Here is a 17,460-nt window from a genome sequence, read left to right as displayed (position 1 = left end):
TGGCTACGAGGTCAGCCTTCTTCCAACTCCCAGCATGACTACTGGAAGGAGAAGATGGAAAAGAAAAATCAAGAGGGCATGGCGGAGAGCTCCCCCACCTCCACCGCCCACGAACCAACCAGAAAAAAGAAGGGATAATATCCCCACCATTGTAGAGAGCACGGAGAGTCACCGTTTCCAGTCAAGTTTGAAAATTTTGTCGAAGTAAACCCAAGCAGAGCTATGCTAGGTCTAAGTATCCTTCACAAGCTTTATTTTCTATTCATACTAACTCAAGATTTTGTTTAAATGACCTTTGTTTAAAATATTAATATAATTAATGAAAAGGAAAGAAGAATATGCATGATGAGAAACCTAAAAGCTCCAAAAGGGAAAATGGAAAATTGAATATCCGTATTGTTCATTAGTTTTTATGGAAATTCTGCTATGCATCAACGGCGTAAGTGACTCAACACTTATAAGATCTCAATTCTTGATATTTATGATTCCATTTTTTTTAATAACCAGAAAGTGTATTTGATGTAATCCAACCATCAATTCATGTTGATGTAAGTGCACGTCGGTACTCTGAATCATCCCCCCTAGTTTCTAATCATGAGTTAATGTAATATTGTTTTCTTTGTTAATTGACAAAATTGTTTTTCTTTTATGTTGGAAAAACAAAGTAAACATTAACTATTTTTTAATCCTATGAGAAACCCTATTCTCTCTCTACTAGCGTGCCTTTTTACGCTAATTCTAGCGCTGCCTCTATATGGCGGGGAGGCTAATAGTGGCTTCGGCCACTCAGCTCCAAGACGTCTTCGTCCCGCACCTCTTGTTCCTTCATATCGACTTCTCCTACCTCTTCATATAGATCAAGAAGCCAAGGCCTTTGTTGGTGCTAATCATGTTTTGGTTGGACCACCCTCTTTGACCGATGGCTCGATCATTTGGTCATGGCTGAATATCGATGGAGGGCTCCCTCTCCCTCCTGAGCAGAAGCCTAAATCTGGACTGCTTGATTCTTGCCCAGGTTCTCCTAAATTTGGGCTTGGTACATCGAGTATCCTAAATTTGGGCTTGGTACATCGAGTATCCTAAATTTGGGCTTGGTACATCGAGTCCTGTACGGATTGGATTATTTGTGGCAATTGGAGCTGCGCTACAACTGCTCGTGTGCGGCTGCGCTGTTGTGGCTGTAACTAGATTGATGATGGAGGCAGTGAAGGATGTCGCTGCTAGGCCTGCTGTCAATGGTTGGTTTCCAAAGGATTGGGTGCCCAACTGTGGGGCCCGCTTCACTCTAGGGTTCTGCTCAATCTCTCTATGGACCGGGAAGCAATTGTGCCCAACAAAAACATCCTAGCCCTAGCTTGGAGGGTGAAGAAAAAATATAGATAGGTGTGGTAGGGGCTTGTTTACTATGTGTTGCTATTCTCCATAGTTTATAGGCTCGCTTTTAAATAAGTGAGCGGTTAATTAGTTCGAAACAATAATTCTCTTACTACAACTTCTTGATCTGTTTAGTTAAAGCAGCCCTACCTGTAACCCTAGCTGCAAGCTCTGTAGCCTGCTACTGTAAGCACCACAACCCTTGCTGCTCCCCGTAGTCCTGCGCCCAGCCCAAGCTGCCCCTGCACCACATCTACTACCATACAGCCCTACTGCCCCTACAGCCCGCGCACCAGCCCGCCAACCCACTACAACCTACACTCCAGTCCGCCAGCCTTCTTGCGCGCTGCTGCCTGCTTCCCTGCATACCCAGCCGGCCCATGCACCTGCAACCCTTGAGCAACACCCCTGCAGCAGCTAGCCTCGCTGCTGCCCTTGCATCTGCAGCCCTGCTGCCCCACTCATCCGACTCACTGCAAGCCTAGCTTCATCATCTCCTCGGTTAACTTCGCTCTATCACACCTGCATCAACACGTGTGTGACCCAAACCCTAAATCAATAAGTAAGTTTTTACGAGTAAAGTTCTTTCTTATCTTTAAATTCCTTTATTTGCTGCAGGATTTTGAAATATATGAACATGGTTTTGAGTATTTAATAAGCGGAATTGTGGAGATTCACGCTTAACGAACTAATAGTGTTCGTAACCAATGAACTAAGAGTGTTCATAATAAACGAACTACGAGCGTTCATAATCAATGAACTAAGAGTGTTCATAATATTCAGACTAAGAGCGTCCACAAGCATCAAATTGTGACTATATTAAAACATCATTGTTTGGTCTAATCCAAATATTCTTGGAAATTGATTTCTTGGTAGCATAGCTCGGAAATCTTATTATTTTTAGCTCTGAAACTAATATATCTTCTCTTTTTATTTTCAGGATGTCGAATGAACCTAAACTCGACTTTTCCATGCTTGACTCAATAGGCTCGGATTACCATAGCTGGGTAACGGATGTTGAGAACCACCTCACTTCAAAGGGAATATTACCCGTAATCCAGGCACCTAACCCTGATCTTGTGTTCGTAAGAACACCTACAAAGCATGCTCAAGCAGTTATCTTGATGCGACATTATATGGACAAAGCACTCAGATTGGAGTATATGTCGATCAAGGATGCAAGAGAGCTATGGATAGTGCTAGAAGAGAGCTTTGGCAATGTCCAAGATTCCCTCTTCCCTGACTTGAAGGTTCAATAGAACAATCTGCGCTTTGCTGACTTCAAGTCTGTTGCTGAATATAATTCAGAAGCTCTTTGCTTACAATCCATGTTGAGATTTTGTGGACAACCTATCACAGAGCAAGAGCTAATTGAGAAAACTCTCTCCACCTTCCCCGTCCCAACAATTATGGTCTCAAAGCAATATATTACGGAAGTGAATGCTGGACGGATCACGAGGTTTCATCAGCTTGTCAATATCATATCTGTAGCTGAGAAACATGATAACATACTCGTGAGGAATTATAATTCAAGGCCCATTGGAACTAAGAGCATTCATGAAGCGGATTATAATGCACCCAAAGGAGGGCGCAAGGAGTGGAACCCTAAGAATAAGGGACATAAGGGACGTATGGGTCCATATAACCGCCCTAACCAGGAAGGAAACAGCAAGTTTGGTGCGGATACACGTGGTAGCAATGCCACACGTGGGAGAGGGGGTCGTGGTATCCCTGGCCATGGTGGTGGCACCAACCCTCCTAGGGAACGCCCACAACGTGTACCTCAATTGAAGGGAGGCAACCACAATGATGTGTGTCATCGATGTGGATCAAGTACGCATTGGTTCAAGCAATGCAAGGCAAGCGAGCAACTAGCTGCAAGATACAGAGCATACAGGGACCTGAGGGAGCAAGAAAAATACCTTGCAGAAGAAGAAGATGGTGAAGATGTCAATCTTACCATAAAGGACTTCAAAGCTGGAGATGAAGTGCACAAGGATGCCGCAGAGTTTGATTAGAATAGTCCTTCTATTTTCCAAGAATTTTTGTAATGGCAATATCCCTTAGTCAATAAATGACAATTGTATTAACTCTTTCTCATGTGGCGCACCCAATGAAATATGATGTCTACAAAAGTAATTGAGATTAATGGTACATAAGAGAGCCTTGCTCCACCAACATCTTTATCTACTTTCCTGGTCATATTTGATTGGAGTTACCAAACGAACAGAGTGACTACAATTTGTCTAAGTTCGATTTTCTTTATTGGATTAGACTTTTGGGACCTTTGATATAATCATTGGCTATTTTTATTAATAAAGTATCGTATTATTATTCAATGTCATGGACATGTTTTAATTCCGAACTTTATTATTTTTCAGTATGTTTCCTGGAGAGTTGGAATGCCTTGTTGATAGTGGCACCACACATACTATATTGCGACATAGGCAACTATTTCTATGGATGACACCTAGTCGATCTTCAGTGACTACGATGGCTGGACCATCACAATTGATTCATGGAATCATGGTCGAGGACCAGTTCAATTTATGTTGCCAAATGGCACAAGTATTAATGTCAGCGAATCTCTATATGCTCCTAGAGCTGGAAGAACCCTATTAAGTTTTAAAGATATAAGAAACAATAGTTTTCATGTGGAAACACATTGTAAGAATAGACAAGAGTTCCTTTACATCACCTCTAATGAATACGGATATAAACGAGTATTAGATAAACTTATGTGTAGCTCTAGTGGGTTGTATGCAACCACTATTCGAATTATTGGATCCAACCATGTCATGAGAGATGACTTATGGGATTCTGACACATATAGGCTTTGGCATGACCGTTTGGGACATCCAGGTCGTGATATGATGATCCATATATTAAAGACTTCACACGGACATCCATTTTTCAAAACAAAAAAAAGTCAGAACCGAAATTCGGTCCAAGGTAGGGCTGGCGCAGCCTACCCCCTGCGACCCAAAAGTGGTATTGAAGCCACCAGTGCCTCCTTGGTTCCTTTTTCTACTTCTAAAGTCAATTGTGACTTCGTGGCTCAACCGGATTCTTCCCTGGTTACTTCTAAAGCCCATCTTTCGTTTTGCAAAGCCTGCTTTTTAGCAAATTTAGGATTGAGACCATCTTATGCAAAAGACACTAAGGAAAATATTCCATTCTTGCAAAGAATCCAAGGTGATATTTGTGGACCTATTTAACCAACTTGCGGACCATTTAGATATTTAATGGTGTTGGTTGATGCATCGACATGCTGGTCACATGTCATGCTCTTGTCCACAAGAAATGCTGCATTTTCTAAACTCCTCGCACAAATCATTAAATTAAGGGAAAATTTCACAAATAGTACACCAAATAAAGGTCACTAATAATTTCCATACATAAAATTCCAAACCGAGCATTTTGGTACACGAACTCTCGAGCCCGACCCACTATATAGACACGACGTCAATGACGCCGTTAACTCTAATGTCATTATTCATTTCTCAAAGGGTAATTTAATACTCTCACACTCCTGCTCATTTTTTGGTTTAAAAAAAAAAGAAAAAAAAAAAGAGAGAAACGATCTCCTCTGACTCTCTCCCTCCTCTGACTCTTATGTGTAGCTCTAGTGGGTTGTATGCAACCACTATTCGAATTATTGGATCCAACCATGTCATGAGAGATGACTTATGGGATTCTGACACATATAGGCTTTGGCATGACCGTTTGGGACATCCAGGTCGTGATATGATGATCCATATATTAAAGACTTCACACGGACATCCATTTTTCAAAACAAAAAAAAGTCAGAACCGAAATTCGGTCCAAGGTAGGGCTGGCGCAGCCTACCCCCTGCGACCCAAAAGTGGTATTGAAGCCACCAGTGCCTCCTTGGTTCCTTTTTCTACTTCTAAAGTCAATTGTGACTTCGTGGCTCAACCGGATTCTTCCCTGGTTACTTCTAAAGCCCATCTTTCGTTTTGCAAAGCCTGCTTTTTAGCAAATTTAGGATTGAGACCATCTTATGCAAAAGACACTAAGGAAAATATTCCATTCTTGCAAAGAATCCAAGGTGATATTTGTGGACCTATTTAACCAACTTGCGGACCATTTAGATATTTAATGGTGTTGGTTGATGCATCGACATGCTGGTCACATGTCATGCTCTTGTCCACAAGAAATGCTGCATTTTCTAAACTCCTCGCACAAATCATTAAATTAAGGGAAAATTTCACAAATAGTACACCAAATAAAGGTCACTAATAATTTCCATACATAAAATTCCAAACCGAGCATTTTGGTACACGAACTCTCGAGCCCGACCCACTATATAGACACGACGTCAATGACGCCGTTAACTCTAATGTCATTATTCATTTCTCAAAGGGTAATTTAATACTCTCACACTCCTGCTCATTTTTTTGGTTTAAAAAAAAAAAAAAAAAAAAAAGAGAGAAACGATCTCCTCTGACTCTCTCCCTCCCCCCCCCCCCCCCCCCCCCGTCTCTCTCTCTCTCTATTCCCCCACGTACCCAAACCCAGAAAGCCTGACCCCAGCGACCACCGCATCTCCTCCACCTTCCAAATCCTCACCCACGAAACTCAACCCCTCTTCTAATCCACCAAAACCCTAATCCTAATTCTAATTCTAATCTCAGCCCCATCTCCACCACCGATTACCGCCACAATCCCTACGCCCATATCCAGATACCCTTTCGGGTGCACAACCCCGATGTTGCCAGTGTAAAACCACGCATTCTGTTGCAGGTTTTTTTTTCGTCGTTTCTGGATGCTCTCTTCCTACACTCTCATCACAACCTCTTAGGATTTTCTAGCAAATTGAGACTAGAGAGAGAAAGAATCACAGAGACAAAGGTGAGGAGAGAGAAATTGGGTCTGAGCAGATGGGTGCCCATAGTGAGAGAGAGGGTTTGGGTTGGTCCCTCTTCTAGGAGAGGTTTCCGTTGATGAGAGTCTGAAATTACAAAAAGATGAGTGAGGAGAAAATAAGAGGAGGAAGAAGAACAAGAAGAAGGAGAGAGAGCGATTGACGAGATGAGAGACCTTGTTGTTACCTTGTGCTGCTTTGGTTTGGTAAGAAATGTTATTGAACGCCGGGATTGGGATTAGATGGTTTCGGCGGAGAAGCTTGAGGATTGAAGGGTGTGGATTGATGGTAATGGTTGGAATTGCAGAGGTGATCAGGATTGGGATGGGAGAACTGAGGAGAGAGATGGGTGCCTATAGTGTGATTGAGAGAGAGAGAGAGAGATAGAGAGAGAGAGAGAGAGAGAGAGAGAGAGAGAGAGAGATAGAGCTGGCTGCCTAGAGTAAGAAAGGAAAAGCCGGGTGCTCAGAGTGAAAACCTGAAGAGACCAAATTATCCCTCAAATTAAGCTGAAACTAACGGCGTCATTGACGTCGTGTCTACATAATGGGTTGAGCTCGAGAGTCCGTGTACCAAAATGCTCGGTTTGGAACTTTATGTATAGAAATTATTAATGGTCTTTACTTGGTATACTGTTTGCAAATTGTTCCCTTAAATTAAGGGCTCACCACCCTGATCATCCCATTAAGTCAATATGTCTTGACAATGCTAGAGAGTTTACATCAAAAACGTTTGATGATTATTGCATGTCCATTAGGATTGAGGTTGAACACCCTGTTCCTCATATTCATAGCCAAAATGGTCTCGCAGAAGCTGCCATTAAAAGACTTCAAATTGTCGCTAGAGCATTTCTTATGCGCACCAATCTCCCTGTTTCTGCTTGGGGCTATGCAATATTGCATGCAGCTGTACTCATTCGTCTGAGGCCTACTGCCACTCAACCCTTTTCCACATCCTAGATGGTTATTGGATATGAGCCTGATGTCTCACACTTACGCATATTTGGGTGTGCAGTTTATGTACCAATTGCGTCACCACAGCGCACCAAAATGGGCCCTCTACGACGATTAGGCATATATGTTGGATATGACTCTCCAACCCTTATCCGCTACTTAGAACTCTTGACAGGCGATCTATTTACCGCTAGATTTGTGGATTGTCATTTTGATGAGACATTCTTCCCGTCGTTAGGGGGAGATAAGAACAAAAATGTTCAATAGGAACGACATGAATTGTCGTGGTCTATCCCCACTTTGTCTCATCTTGATCCCCGAACCGCACAGTCAGAAATTGAAGTGTGGAGAATTCTCGATCTTCAGAACATAGCAGACTCTATGCCTGATGCGTTTTATGAGATCGCTAAAGTGACAAGATCACATATACCTACTGCAAACGTGCCTGCAAGGATTGATGTCCCTAAAAATCTTGGACATGGCACCACCCCTAGGGGTATTGGGCATGGCGCCGCCACCACTAATGGTGATGGCAATGTGGGTCAGGCCGGGCTTCCAGCAAGGAAACTTGGGAGGCCCAAAGGTTCGATGGATTCTCACCCGAGAAAGAAAACGAGTTTGGCACAAAAAGATTTATCAATCATTGACAGAAATAACCCGTTTCATGAAGATATTCCGGATTATGGTTATGTCCAAGAGACATCATTGGGGGACGCTCCAATGTTAGAACCAACTCCTAAGAATAGGGAGATTTCCATGAATTACACTAGTGTACATGAGCCGTTGAATCGAGATTCTATTATCCTTGATGATGTGTTTGCTTATTCTATCGCTCAAGGAATTATAGAACACGATGATATCGAACCTCGCTCTGTTGAAGAATGTCAACGAAAAGTAGATTGGCCTAAATGGAAAGATGCGATCCAGGTTGAATTGGATTCACTAACAAAGAGACAGGTATTTGGGCCTATAACGCTGACACCCCCAAGTATAAAGCCAGTTGGCCATAAATGAGTCTTTGTTAGAAAGCGTAATGAGAAAAATGAGGTTGTTAGATACAAAGCCCGCCTTGTGGCACAAGGTTTCTCACAACACCCTGGAATCGACTATGAGGAGACATATTATCCCGTAATGGACGTTATAACGTTCCGCTACCTTGTCAGTTTAGTAGTTTCCGAAAAACTTGACATGCAGCTTGTGGATGTGGTTACAGCATATCTCTATGGGGATCTAGATTCAGAGATATATATGAAGGTTCCAGATGGACTTCAATTACCCAAATCAAGTGGCTCTAAACCACGGAGCGCGTTTTCAATAAGATTGAGACACTCACTATATGGATTAAAACAATCCAGACGGATGTGGAATAACCGTCTAAGTAACTACTTGATTGGGAAGGGATATGTAAATGTTTGTGATCGAGGGGTCAAATTAACGATAAATAAAGAAAGGGAGAGAGGGAGAGAGACACAAGAAGTATAGTGGTTTGTCTCCCGCCTTAGCGAGAGACTACGTCCACTTGAAAACTTAACTATATGTGTTTGGCCTTGCAGCCCAAGATGATTACATGAGATGTAATGGGATGATGTTTAGGTGGGAGGAGGGTTCCCTTTTATAGGTAAGGGAACCCCTCTCATTTACATTTTCTTAGATGTGGGATGCAAAACCACTATTTTAGTCTAGAAAAGCCATATTGTGGAGGTATGTTGGCAAGGCCAGGAAGGTGGCTTCCAGACTAGGTATTGGCCGCTTCCGACTACAGTAGAGTAGTTTGGACATCGGGCTACGGGATGCATGTCTCGGTTGGCCGCACCATGACTTGTGGGCCCCCCAAGAGGGTGTTACTTATGCTTGGTGATGTAGCAAATCCTCCATATTGTTGGAGGTATGTACAAATTCCCGAAGTCCTTGAGTAAGATGAGCTTCTTGGTTGGGGGAGTTATACACATGATGTCATCAAGCATAAGTAACATTCAAGAGGCGTCTAGCCCTTACAAGTTCCCGAACTTCGTAAGCAAGAAGAGACTTTTTAACCTGCAAAGACAAAAACGCTCATATTAGAATGATTTTTGTATTGGGCAATGCTTGTGAGTTGCATTGATATGCATTGGCATATATGAATGTACAAGGTGTATGATACATATTGATGTATACATGAGAATGTCGTCGAGTATGATCGTATGTGACGTATAGGCTCCAGAACGCATATGGTTATTTAAGCATACTAAGAATGAGTATATGGATTTGCATGTGATGCGCACGGTGCTCGCAAGAGAACGTATGTGGTCAAGTTGACGAGATTTTGCTCTATGTAAGTTGCATGAGTGCCATGAAGGCAAGCGTTTGTAATTCGTGAATGATGGGTATGCAAGCGCTTGTATTTGTTTGGTTTGTGACCGAGTGGTCTAATTAACGATAAATAAATAAAGAGAGAGCGGGAGAGAGACACAAGAAGTATAATGGTTCGTCTCCCATCTTAGCGGGAGACTACGTCTACTTGAAAGCTTAACTATGTGTGTTGGGCCTTGCGGCCCAAGATGATTACATGAGATGTAATGGGATGATGTTTAAGTGGGAGGAGGGTTCCCTTTTATTGGTAAGGGAACCCCTCTCATTTACATTTTCTTAGATGTGGGATGCAAAACCACTATTCTAGTCTAGAAAGCCATATTATGGAGGCATGTAGGCAAGGCCGGGAAGTTGGCTTCTCGGCGAGGTATTGGCCGCTTCCGACTACCGTGGCGTAGCTTGGACATCGGGCTACAGGATGCATGTCTCGGTTGGGCCCCCCCCCCAAAGAGGGTGTTACTTATGCTTGGTGATGTAGCGAATCCTCCATATTGTTAGAGGTATGTACAGGATATGTCAATAATGAAATATGCCCATGCGTGTTTATAAAAAAGAAAAGTTCCGGATTTACAATTATAGCAGTTTATGTCGATGACATGAACCTAATTGGAACTCTAGATGAATTAAAGGAAACTGCTAAATACTTGAAATCCGAATTTGAGATGAAAGATCTTGAGAAAACACTGTTTTGCCTCGGACTAGAACTTGAGCACCGTAGTGATGGGATTATGATCCATCAGTCAACATATACTCAAAAATTACTAAGGCGCTTTAATGAAGATAAAGCGAAGCCTATGAGTAGTCCTATGATCGGCCGTAGTCTTGAGCCCATAAAAGATCCATTTCGTCCAAGGGATGAGGACGAAGAATTTCTAGGGGCAGAAGTGCCCTATCTAAGTGCAATAGGCGCATTATTGTACTTAGCTCAATGCACAAGACCAGACATCTCGTTCACAGTGAACTTGTGTTAACGTTAGAGTCTGCGGGGGTCTCTAGTTAGCTTTAGAGAGAGAGAGACACACACACACACGAGAAGTATAGTGGTTTGTCTCCGCCTTAGCGGGAGACTACGTCCACTTGAATATTGTACTATGTGTGTTTGGGATTACAAAGTGTGTAATGGAGTGATGTTTATGTGGGAGGAGAGTTCCTTTTATAAGTGAAGGAAGCCATCTCCTTTACATTTTCTTAAACGTGGGATGTAGCAATCACTATTCTAGTCTAGAAAGCATGTTTGTGAAGGCAACTTTGCAAGGCAGGGAAGGTGGCTTCCCGGCGAACTATTTGCCACTTCCGGATACCGTAGCGTAGCTTGAACATAGGGCTACGGGATGCATGTCTCAGTTGGGCCTCACCATAGATTGTGAGTGTCCCAAAGAGAGTGTTACTTATGCTTGGTGATGTAGCAAATCCTCCATGCATAGTGGGAGGTATCTACAAGTCCCCGAAGTCCCCAAGTAAGAGGAGCTTCTTGGTTAGGGAGTTATAATCATGAAGTCATCAAGCATAAGTAACCGAGCGGCATGGAGCCCCTACACGTCCTCGAACTCCGTAAGCAAAAAGGGACTCGTAAACCTGCATAACAAAGACAAAAACATGCATATGTAGAATGCTATTAATGGAATGCGAAAAGAATTCGATTTGTTGCAAGCGACAAATGGTAGAAGAATTCAATATTTCATTAATGGGGTTTTTATCAGCTACAGGGTCTGAACTTTAGTGAACCGGACAAAATGGTTCCCAAACTTATAAAGTGATCAGTGAGGTACCCAGACTTTCGAAAACATATCATTGAGGTACCTTCGTCATTTTCCCGTCACAACTCTGTTACAAGAGATCACGTGTCCGTGCACGTGACTTTTTTTTAGCGGAAATAACTGGAATACTCGTTGTTATGTTGTTATTCCCTCCTTTTCCCTTCAAATTTCCCTCTAAAAATCAATAATTGTGCTGATTTCCCTCCAAAACTTCCTCACACCCTTGATTTTCACTCCATCAGATTGCACCCAAAACATCACCATCATTATCTTATTGCAATTTAATTGAGTAAGTATCTACTTACGGAGTTGTAATTCATTGACAAACGAAGATATTCAAAACCTGATATTATAGGACATCATACATGTAAAAAAAATCAAATGAGCATCACCATAACATGTTCAAAAGCACTGAATGTGCATCATCCATTCATCTAATTCAAAAGCATTGTATGTGCATCATCCTTAGATCAGATCTCTAGTTAATCTAAATCCAAACACAAAAGCTAGCACCAATTAATAGTCTACTTAAATACTAGAACAATTAAGATGAAGCTGACAACAAAACTCAAAAGTTAAGCGCAAATAATGTCTGCTTAAAAGTCAGCTAGTTGCATAGCACATATTTTAACATCTTCAAAAGCCTGCCCATTCAGAGGATGTCTGGCTCTGTTGAGTAATCTGTGAAGTCTGGCACTGCTCCATAACTTGTGAATTTGGCTGTTGAGTGGCTTGTGTACTTGGTTTCTTCCTTCTTTGTGAACTTGGTTGCTTCCTACCTTCTGAACTTGCTGGCCTTCTAGCTTTTGAACTTGGTTGCCTTCTAGCTTTTGAATTTGGTTGCACAGCATGTGACGATGATGCTTCCTCAGCTGCTTTTCTTTTTTTGTATGTCATTTTTGATGTGATGACCTGAGGAATGGCATTCTTAGACCTCTTTGGAGCAGCTGCTCTCTTGGCCTGCAACATTTTAACAAAATACACTAAATCTCTTCATGTCAACTTATTCAGAAACTTAATCTAAGTTTGCTGGACACTTTAGTTCTGTGGGTGTTCTATTTAAGTATTAATAATTAGAAGCTCTAATATTCAATATATCACCATTATCACATAACTGATCAAAGTATAACAATTTCTTAAATTACCACATCAGATTCATATAAGAGCATATAACTTTTGAATACCACAATATAAAGAATATAAAGAACATATAATCAACTAAGTGAATATATTAAAACCTGTTGATCATTATTCTGCCTCTTTCTTGCTTGGCCATCCCTTGAGCTACCTTCACCCTACATAAACATTGCAACAAGGCTCAGATACCTTCTTACCTAAGAATTATTAAAGATTGTAAAGATGGTCAGATTTTGCATTTAAAAAAAAAATAACTAAACACTTACAGATTTAGACATTTTTGTTGGACAACCCTTCTTGTTATGACCCTTCTGGTTACATATTGTGCATGTCATCTTCGTCCCATATTGGCTTTTTGGCATTCTAATGGTGCCATCAGATTCAGGCGCAGGAGGTGCCAATTTCTCACCAGGCTCTTTGTTCCTCTTCATCTTAGGTCGACCTGCTTGCCTCCTATAAAGTGGAGGAGCAATTGGATAGTCAATTTGCTCCCAGTCCTCATCACCAGCAATGGGAAAAATGATTGGATTGTAGGAATCCAAATACTTTTGTGGGTGAAGGAACTCGTCAACATATAAGGCAGGATTCTCTTTCTTCTTAAAAATTGCGCATATAGCATGAACACATGGGATTCCACTTAACTGCCACCTTCTACAAGTGCATATACGCTGCCCTAAATCAACAGAATGCAAGCTAGTTACATTTTCACCAATAACTTGGTACCAAAACTCACCAGAAAGGTGTGCTCTATAATTGGATGTGTATTGACCAATCTTGTCAATTATTTTTGCAACCCTGGGACCCACCGGATCTTTCCATCTAGTGCAGGCAACCCTTCTATTTGCCATTCGAGTCATCATGTTCATCCTTATACTCTCCATCATAGCCAATGGAGGCTTGTCCCTTGCTGGTAAGATGGCAGCATTAAATGATTCACAAAGATTGTTCAATAGTATGTCACATTTAGAATTGGTTCTAAAATGTGACCGACTCCAATGTGAAGGGGACTTATCTTCAAACCATTTGTATGCATCTTCAGATTGTGCTTGCATCTCTACCATATTCTTGTTGTACCAAACCGGTGTACTAGATCTTGCTGCATTCCACATAGTTTGCTTTAAGCCCTCACCCGGATGTTTAGACTTGAAATTATTGTACAAGTGTCTCACACAATGTCGATGTTCAGCCCCGGGAATCAATTCTGCAATGGCATTTTGCAACCCTTTCTGCTTGTCTGTGATAAAAGCATAGTGCAATCCATTTTCAAGCTTTAGATCTACAATGAGATATTCTAAAAACCATTTCCAAGTCTCATAGTTTTCACTCTCTGCTATTGTATAAGCAATGGGGTACATCCCATTATTGGCATCAATGCCAACGGCCGATAGAATTTGACCTGAGTGTTGCCCCTTGATATGGCACCCATCTAAGCCTATGATTGGTCTGCAGCCTTTCTTCCAACCCTCTTTGCAAGCAGCAAGGCACACATACATCCTCTGAAATCTCCTTATTTCACCATCCATCTCGGTCTTTATGGTAATAGTTGATCCCGGATTGCTCCTTAATAACTCTTTCCGATATGATGCCAACTTATTGTATTGATCAGTGTAGTGTCCATCATTCATTCTTTTTGCCATTGCTCTACCCCTAAAAACTGTTTGCACAGTAACATCTAGCTTGTACTTCTTTTGAATAACATTCTGAATCCCCTTCCTTGACCATTGATCATCCACCATCAGATCTGCTGCAATATCTTTTGCCACCCTTCTACTGTTCAAATAATGACTGGTTTGTATTGGGTGACACTTGTGAGCAAGCCTCAATGTCTTTATATATAATGTGGGGACATTCTTGTCAATTTTAGAAGCATACAGCCAAAATGGGCACCCCCATTGACATCTAACTTCAACCTTCTGTCTATTGTTTTTTTGGAACCACAATCCTCTTTGATAGATAAGAGAATACTCACGCACAGCTTCTCTAAGCTCCTCTACATTTGGAAAAGCTTGGCCAACACAAAAGTTTGGATTCCTCAAGTCTACTGCTCTGTTCCATGCCTTAATTTTTGTTTTCTTTTCTAAACTCTTTGGAAGCAGATTGCCTTCATCATCTTCTTCTGTTTCAGATCCATCCCATGAAGTCAATTCATCAGTTTTGTCTTCATCATCAGAACACAAACCATTGTAGCCCATCTCATCATACTCCTCCACTCTTTCTGGGTTTGCAACATTCTCTTCAAAATCAACATCATCATCTTTTTGGTCTTGCTCATAATCACTATCGATAAAAAAATCTGAACCCCCACTACCATCATCAGAATCTACCTTGTCATACTTCTTTTTTCCTTCGTTTCTTGTTTTATACTTTGAACCCTTAGCTTGTCTACCTTTCTTCTTAAATCCACTAGCCTCCAATGGTGCTTCAATGATTGCAGCTTTGCCTTTTTCTTGTCTGGTTGCACTCTTTTTGAATGTAGGCCTTCTCACAGCAACATTAAATGTATTTAAGTTACCTTCATGCCCTTCTTCATCTTCATTTCCAACTTTGACTGCATTCTCCACCACACTACCTTCATTTACTACTTCAGACAAATCTCTACCCACCTCACTATCATTCTTTACTACATTCAACCCTTCACCAAGCACACCCACATTTACACCATTGTCATTAATTATCAAATCATCCCTCCTTCCATTTACACTACTTCTTACACCAAACCGTACAACCTTTTCCATGTATGACCTATTTATTTGGCTAGCCACCAAATTAGCAGACACATCAATATTTATTTTCTCTGCTGGCAGCACATTATTCAAAGGATTATGCCAATTAGAAGGTCTTGGCACTACATCATTCAACTCAGCCTCCTTTTTCTTCCTTCTACCACCGCCAGTGATATACAAGCTTATTTGTCTTTTCTTTTTTGATATTTGCTTTGTCATCTCTGTAGCATCGGCATCATTCTTCACAGGAATCCATCCCTCACAGCTTAATGTCCCTGGCAGCTTGTAGCAATAGGATATTGGTTTCTCTCTGTATCCTAATTCCCATGCAATGTTGTTGAGCTCTACCCATGTAAGCTTCTCAGGATCCAATCCATCATAATACAAGACTCCACCCAACTTATTGAACTTAGCTATTTTATACTTCTTTGTCCCATCGGGCATCTTGTCGAAATAACCTCCATGGTGTATCTCCATGGTGAAGTACTCATTTGAAACTGCATATTTCACACAAGTCTAAACAAGTTAAGTCTTTAATTTGCTTGTCATCCCCACACGTTTCAGAGGCATTCGCACATACTAAGAAAACTGATTTCACAGTTCACACCCACCAATACAAACTAACCAATATGGTTTGAAGTATATGACTATTTGAAGAATATAAACACTAAGGCACATGTCTGCAATCTTTTGATTAAACAATCTAGTCTTTGCTTTGAAAATAGTACAACTGAAGCATAATCTCCCCATATTCAAATAGTTTAATCTACATGCCTTTTATTTATAATGAGACAACATCCACACAAAAAAGACTATAACACCAGAAAACGTATGAGAGTGCTCCAATCAAACAACTACACTCCAAGGACAAACCCATTTAATAAACCCTAGGACCACAATTAAAAAACCCAGTTTTTGACAACCCCAACATAAATAATAGTAAAATCAATCAGAATACAGCAAATAGAAGATGACCCATGGTAATAAAGGGTTAAAAATCGAGCTTCAAACTTACTTTGAGGTGGTCGTGGTCCAGACACCCTAAAGAACCTCCAGCAATCCCCCATCAGTCAATATAGAGAGATTATTCGCGAATCTTGTCAAAAGAGGCTTTTTCAAAAGATTCGAAAGCTTTTTCAGAAAACTCTGTTTGAATTCCTTTTCGAGAAACCCTTTTCTTAAAACTCTGAATTTGATTTTTGTATTGGGTTCAGAGGAAATGACGAAGACTTGATACCTCTAGGTTTAGTCAGAAAAGTAAAAGATGAAAATGCCCCTCAATATTTTATCACGTGCATGACACGTGGTCTCTTGCAACAGAGCCGTGACGATAAAATGATGAAGGTATCTCGATAATGTGTTTTCAAAAGTCTGGGTACCTCATTGATCTCTTTATAAGTTTGGGTACCATTTTGTCCGGTACAATAAAGTTTAGACCCTGTAGCTGATAAAAACCCTCATTAATGTGTATGAACATGTAAAATATTGGTATTTGTATATGTGGATCTTATGGCCATATAACACGCACAATAGATAGTGACAAGTGTAATGGGTGTCCATATAAAATTGTGGGAGTAGTCCCGGTGACATAGTATGAAGCGTTTGTGAACTTGGGGCTTGAGTAAATCATGTTAGACATGATCGAGTACGTTGGGTGTAGTTGAGTGTGTAGGCGCTATGCGAGCATGCAGGGCACGGCCCAAGCGCAAGTCGTGGCCATACTCGATACCCAAGCGAGTCGCAACCCAAGCAAGTGGTTTATCCGAGCATGTTTAATTAAGTCGTAAGTGTCACAAGCTTCTAGATGAATGTCAAATGTTTATTTAATTGAATTGCAATTAAAATAGAAGCATGACATATGAGTATAGCATGTACTTGTAGTAAAGTTGCTAATAACATTTTGTAGGCATGTGTAAGGGTCATGGAGACATGTATAGCCATGGCAAAGGCTCTAATTGCAAGAGCGTAAGAGATAAGATATTGTTACTTATCTTATGCTGACTTGGAGGCTAGCGGAGTTAGCCGAGCGTGACGGTACATTGCTCCGGCGAAGTTCCCTAGTAGAAGCCTCGTTAATTGATGTGGTACTAAGTGACGGCGTCCCCTTAACATAAGGTAAATGATTAGCAGTTTATCCATATTTATAAACCGACCAAGTAACAAAATGGATTATTTGTTTGCACTTGGGAGGAGAAAAAGCATGAGAAAATGTTGTACTTCAGGAGTGTGATTAATTTGATCATATTGTTAATGCTCAAGTCCGGCGGTGACCGATTCCT

At 41.2% G+C, this 17,460-nt stretch overlaps 1 protein-coding gene across 1 annotated transcript; it reads right to left on the bottom strand.

Moving 5' to 3' along the window:
- Positions 1 to 11,933: 11,933 nt before the first annotated feature.
- Positions 11,934 to 16,631, bottom strand: LOC112190138. Its single transcript, XM_040513216.1, has 4 exons — positions 16,197 to 16,631; positions 12,725 to 15,678; positions 12,560 to 12,616; positions 11,934 to 12,281 (listed from the first exon to the last, which is right to left on the bottom strand). Exons 1-4 carry the CDS (start codon positions 16,246 to 16,248, stop codon positions 11,958 to 11,960), a joined length of 3,387 nt encoding a protein of 1,128 aa, XP_040369150.1. The 5' UTR covers positions 16,249 to 16,631; the 3' UTR covers positions 11,934 to 11,957.
- Positions 16,632 to 17,460: the final 829 nt, after the last annotated feature.

This window comes from Rosa chinensis, chromosome 2, assembly GCF_002994745.2.
Source record: "Rosa chinensis cultivar Old Blush chromosome 2, RchiOBHm-V2, whole genome shotgun sequence".
Classification (NCBI taxonomy): domain Eukaryota; kingdom Viridiplantae; phylum Streptophyta; class Magnoliopsida; order Rosales; family Rosaceae; genus Rosa; species Rosa chinensis.
This window is presented reverse-complemented; position numbering and strand designations above follow the sequence as displayed.

Coding starts and splice junctions, on each gene's coding strand:
- LOC112190138 (XM_040513216.1), bottom strand. CDS start 16,248: ATGGGGGATTGCTGGAGGTTCTTTAGGGTGTCTGGACCACGACCACCT. Junction 15,679..16,196: donor TGGACCACGACCACCTCAAA/GTAAGTTTGAAG, acceptor TGAAATATGCAG/TTTCAAATGAGTACTTCACC. Junction 12,282..12,559: donor GGCAGAATAATGATCAACAG/GTTTTAATATAT, acceptor AAAATGTTGCAG/GCCAAGAGAGCAGCTGCTCC.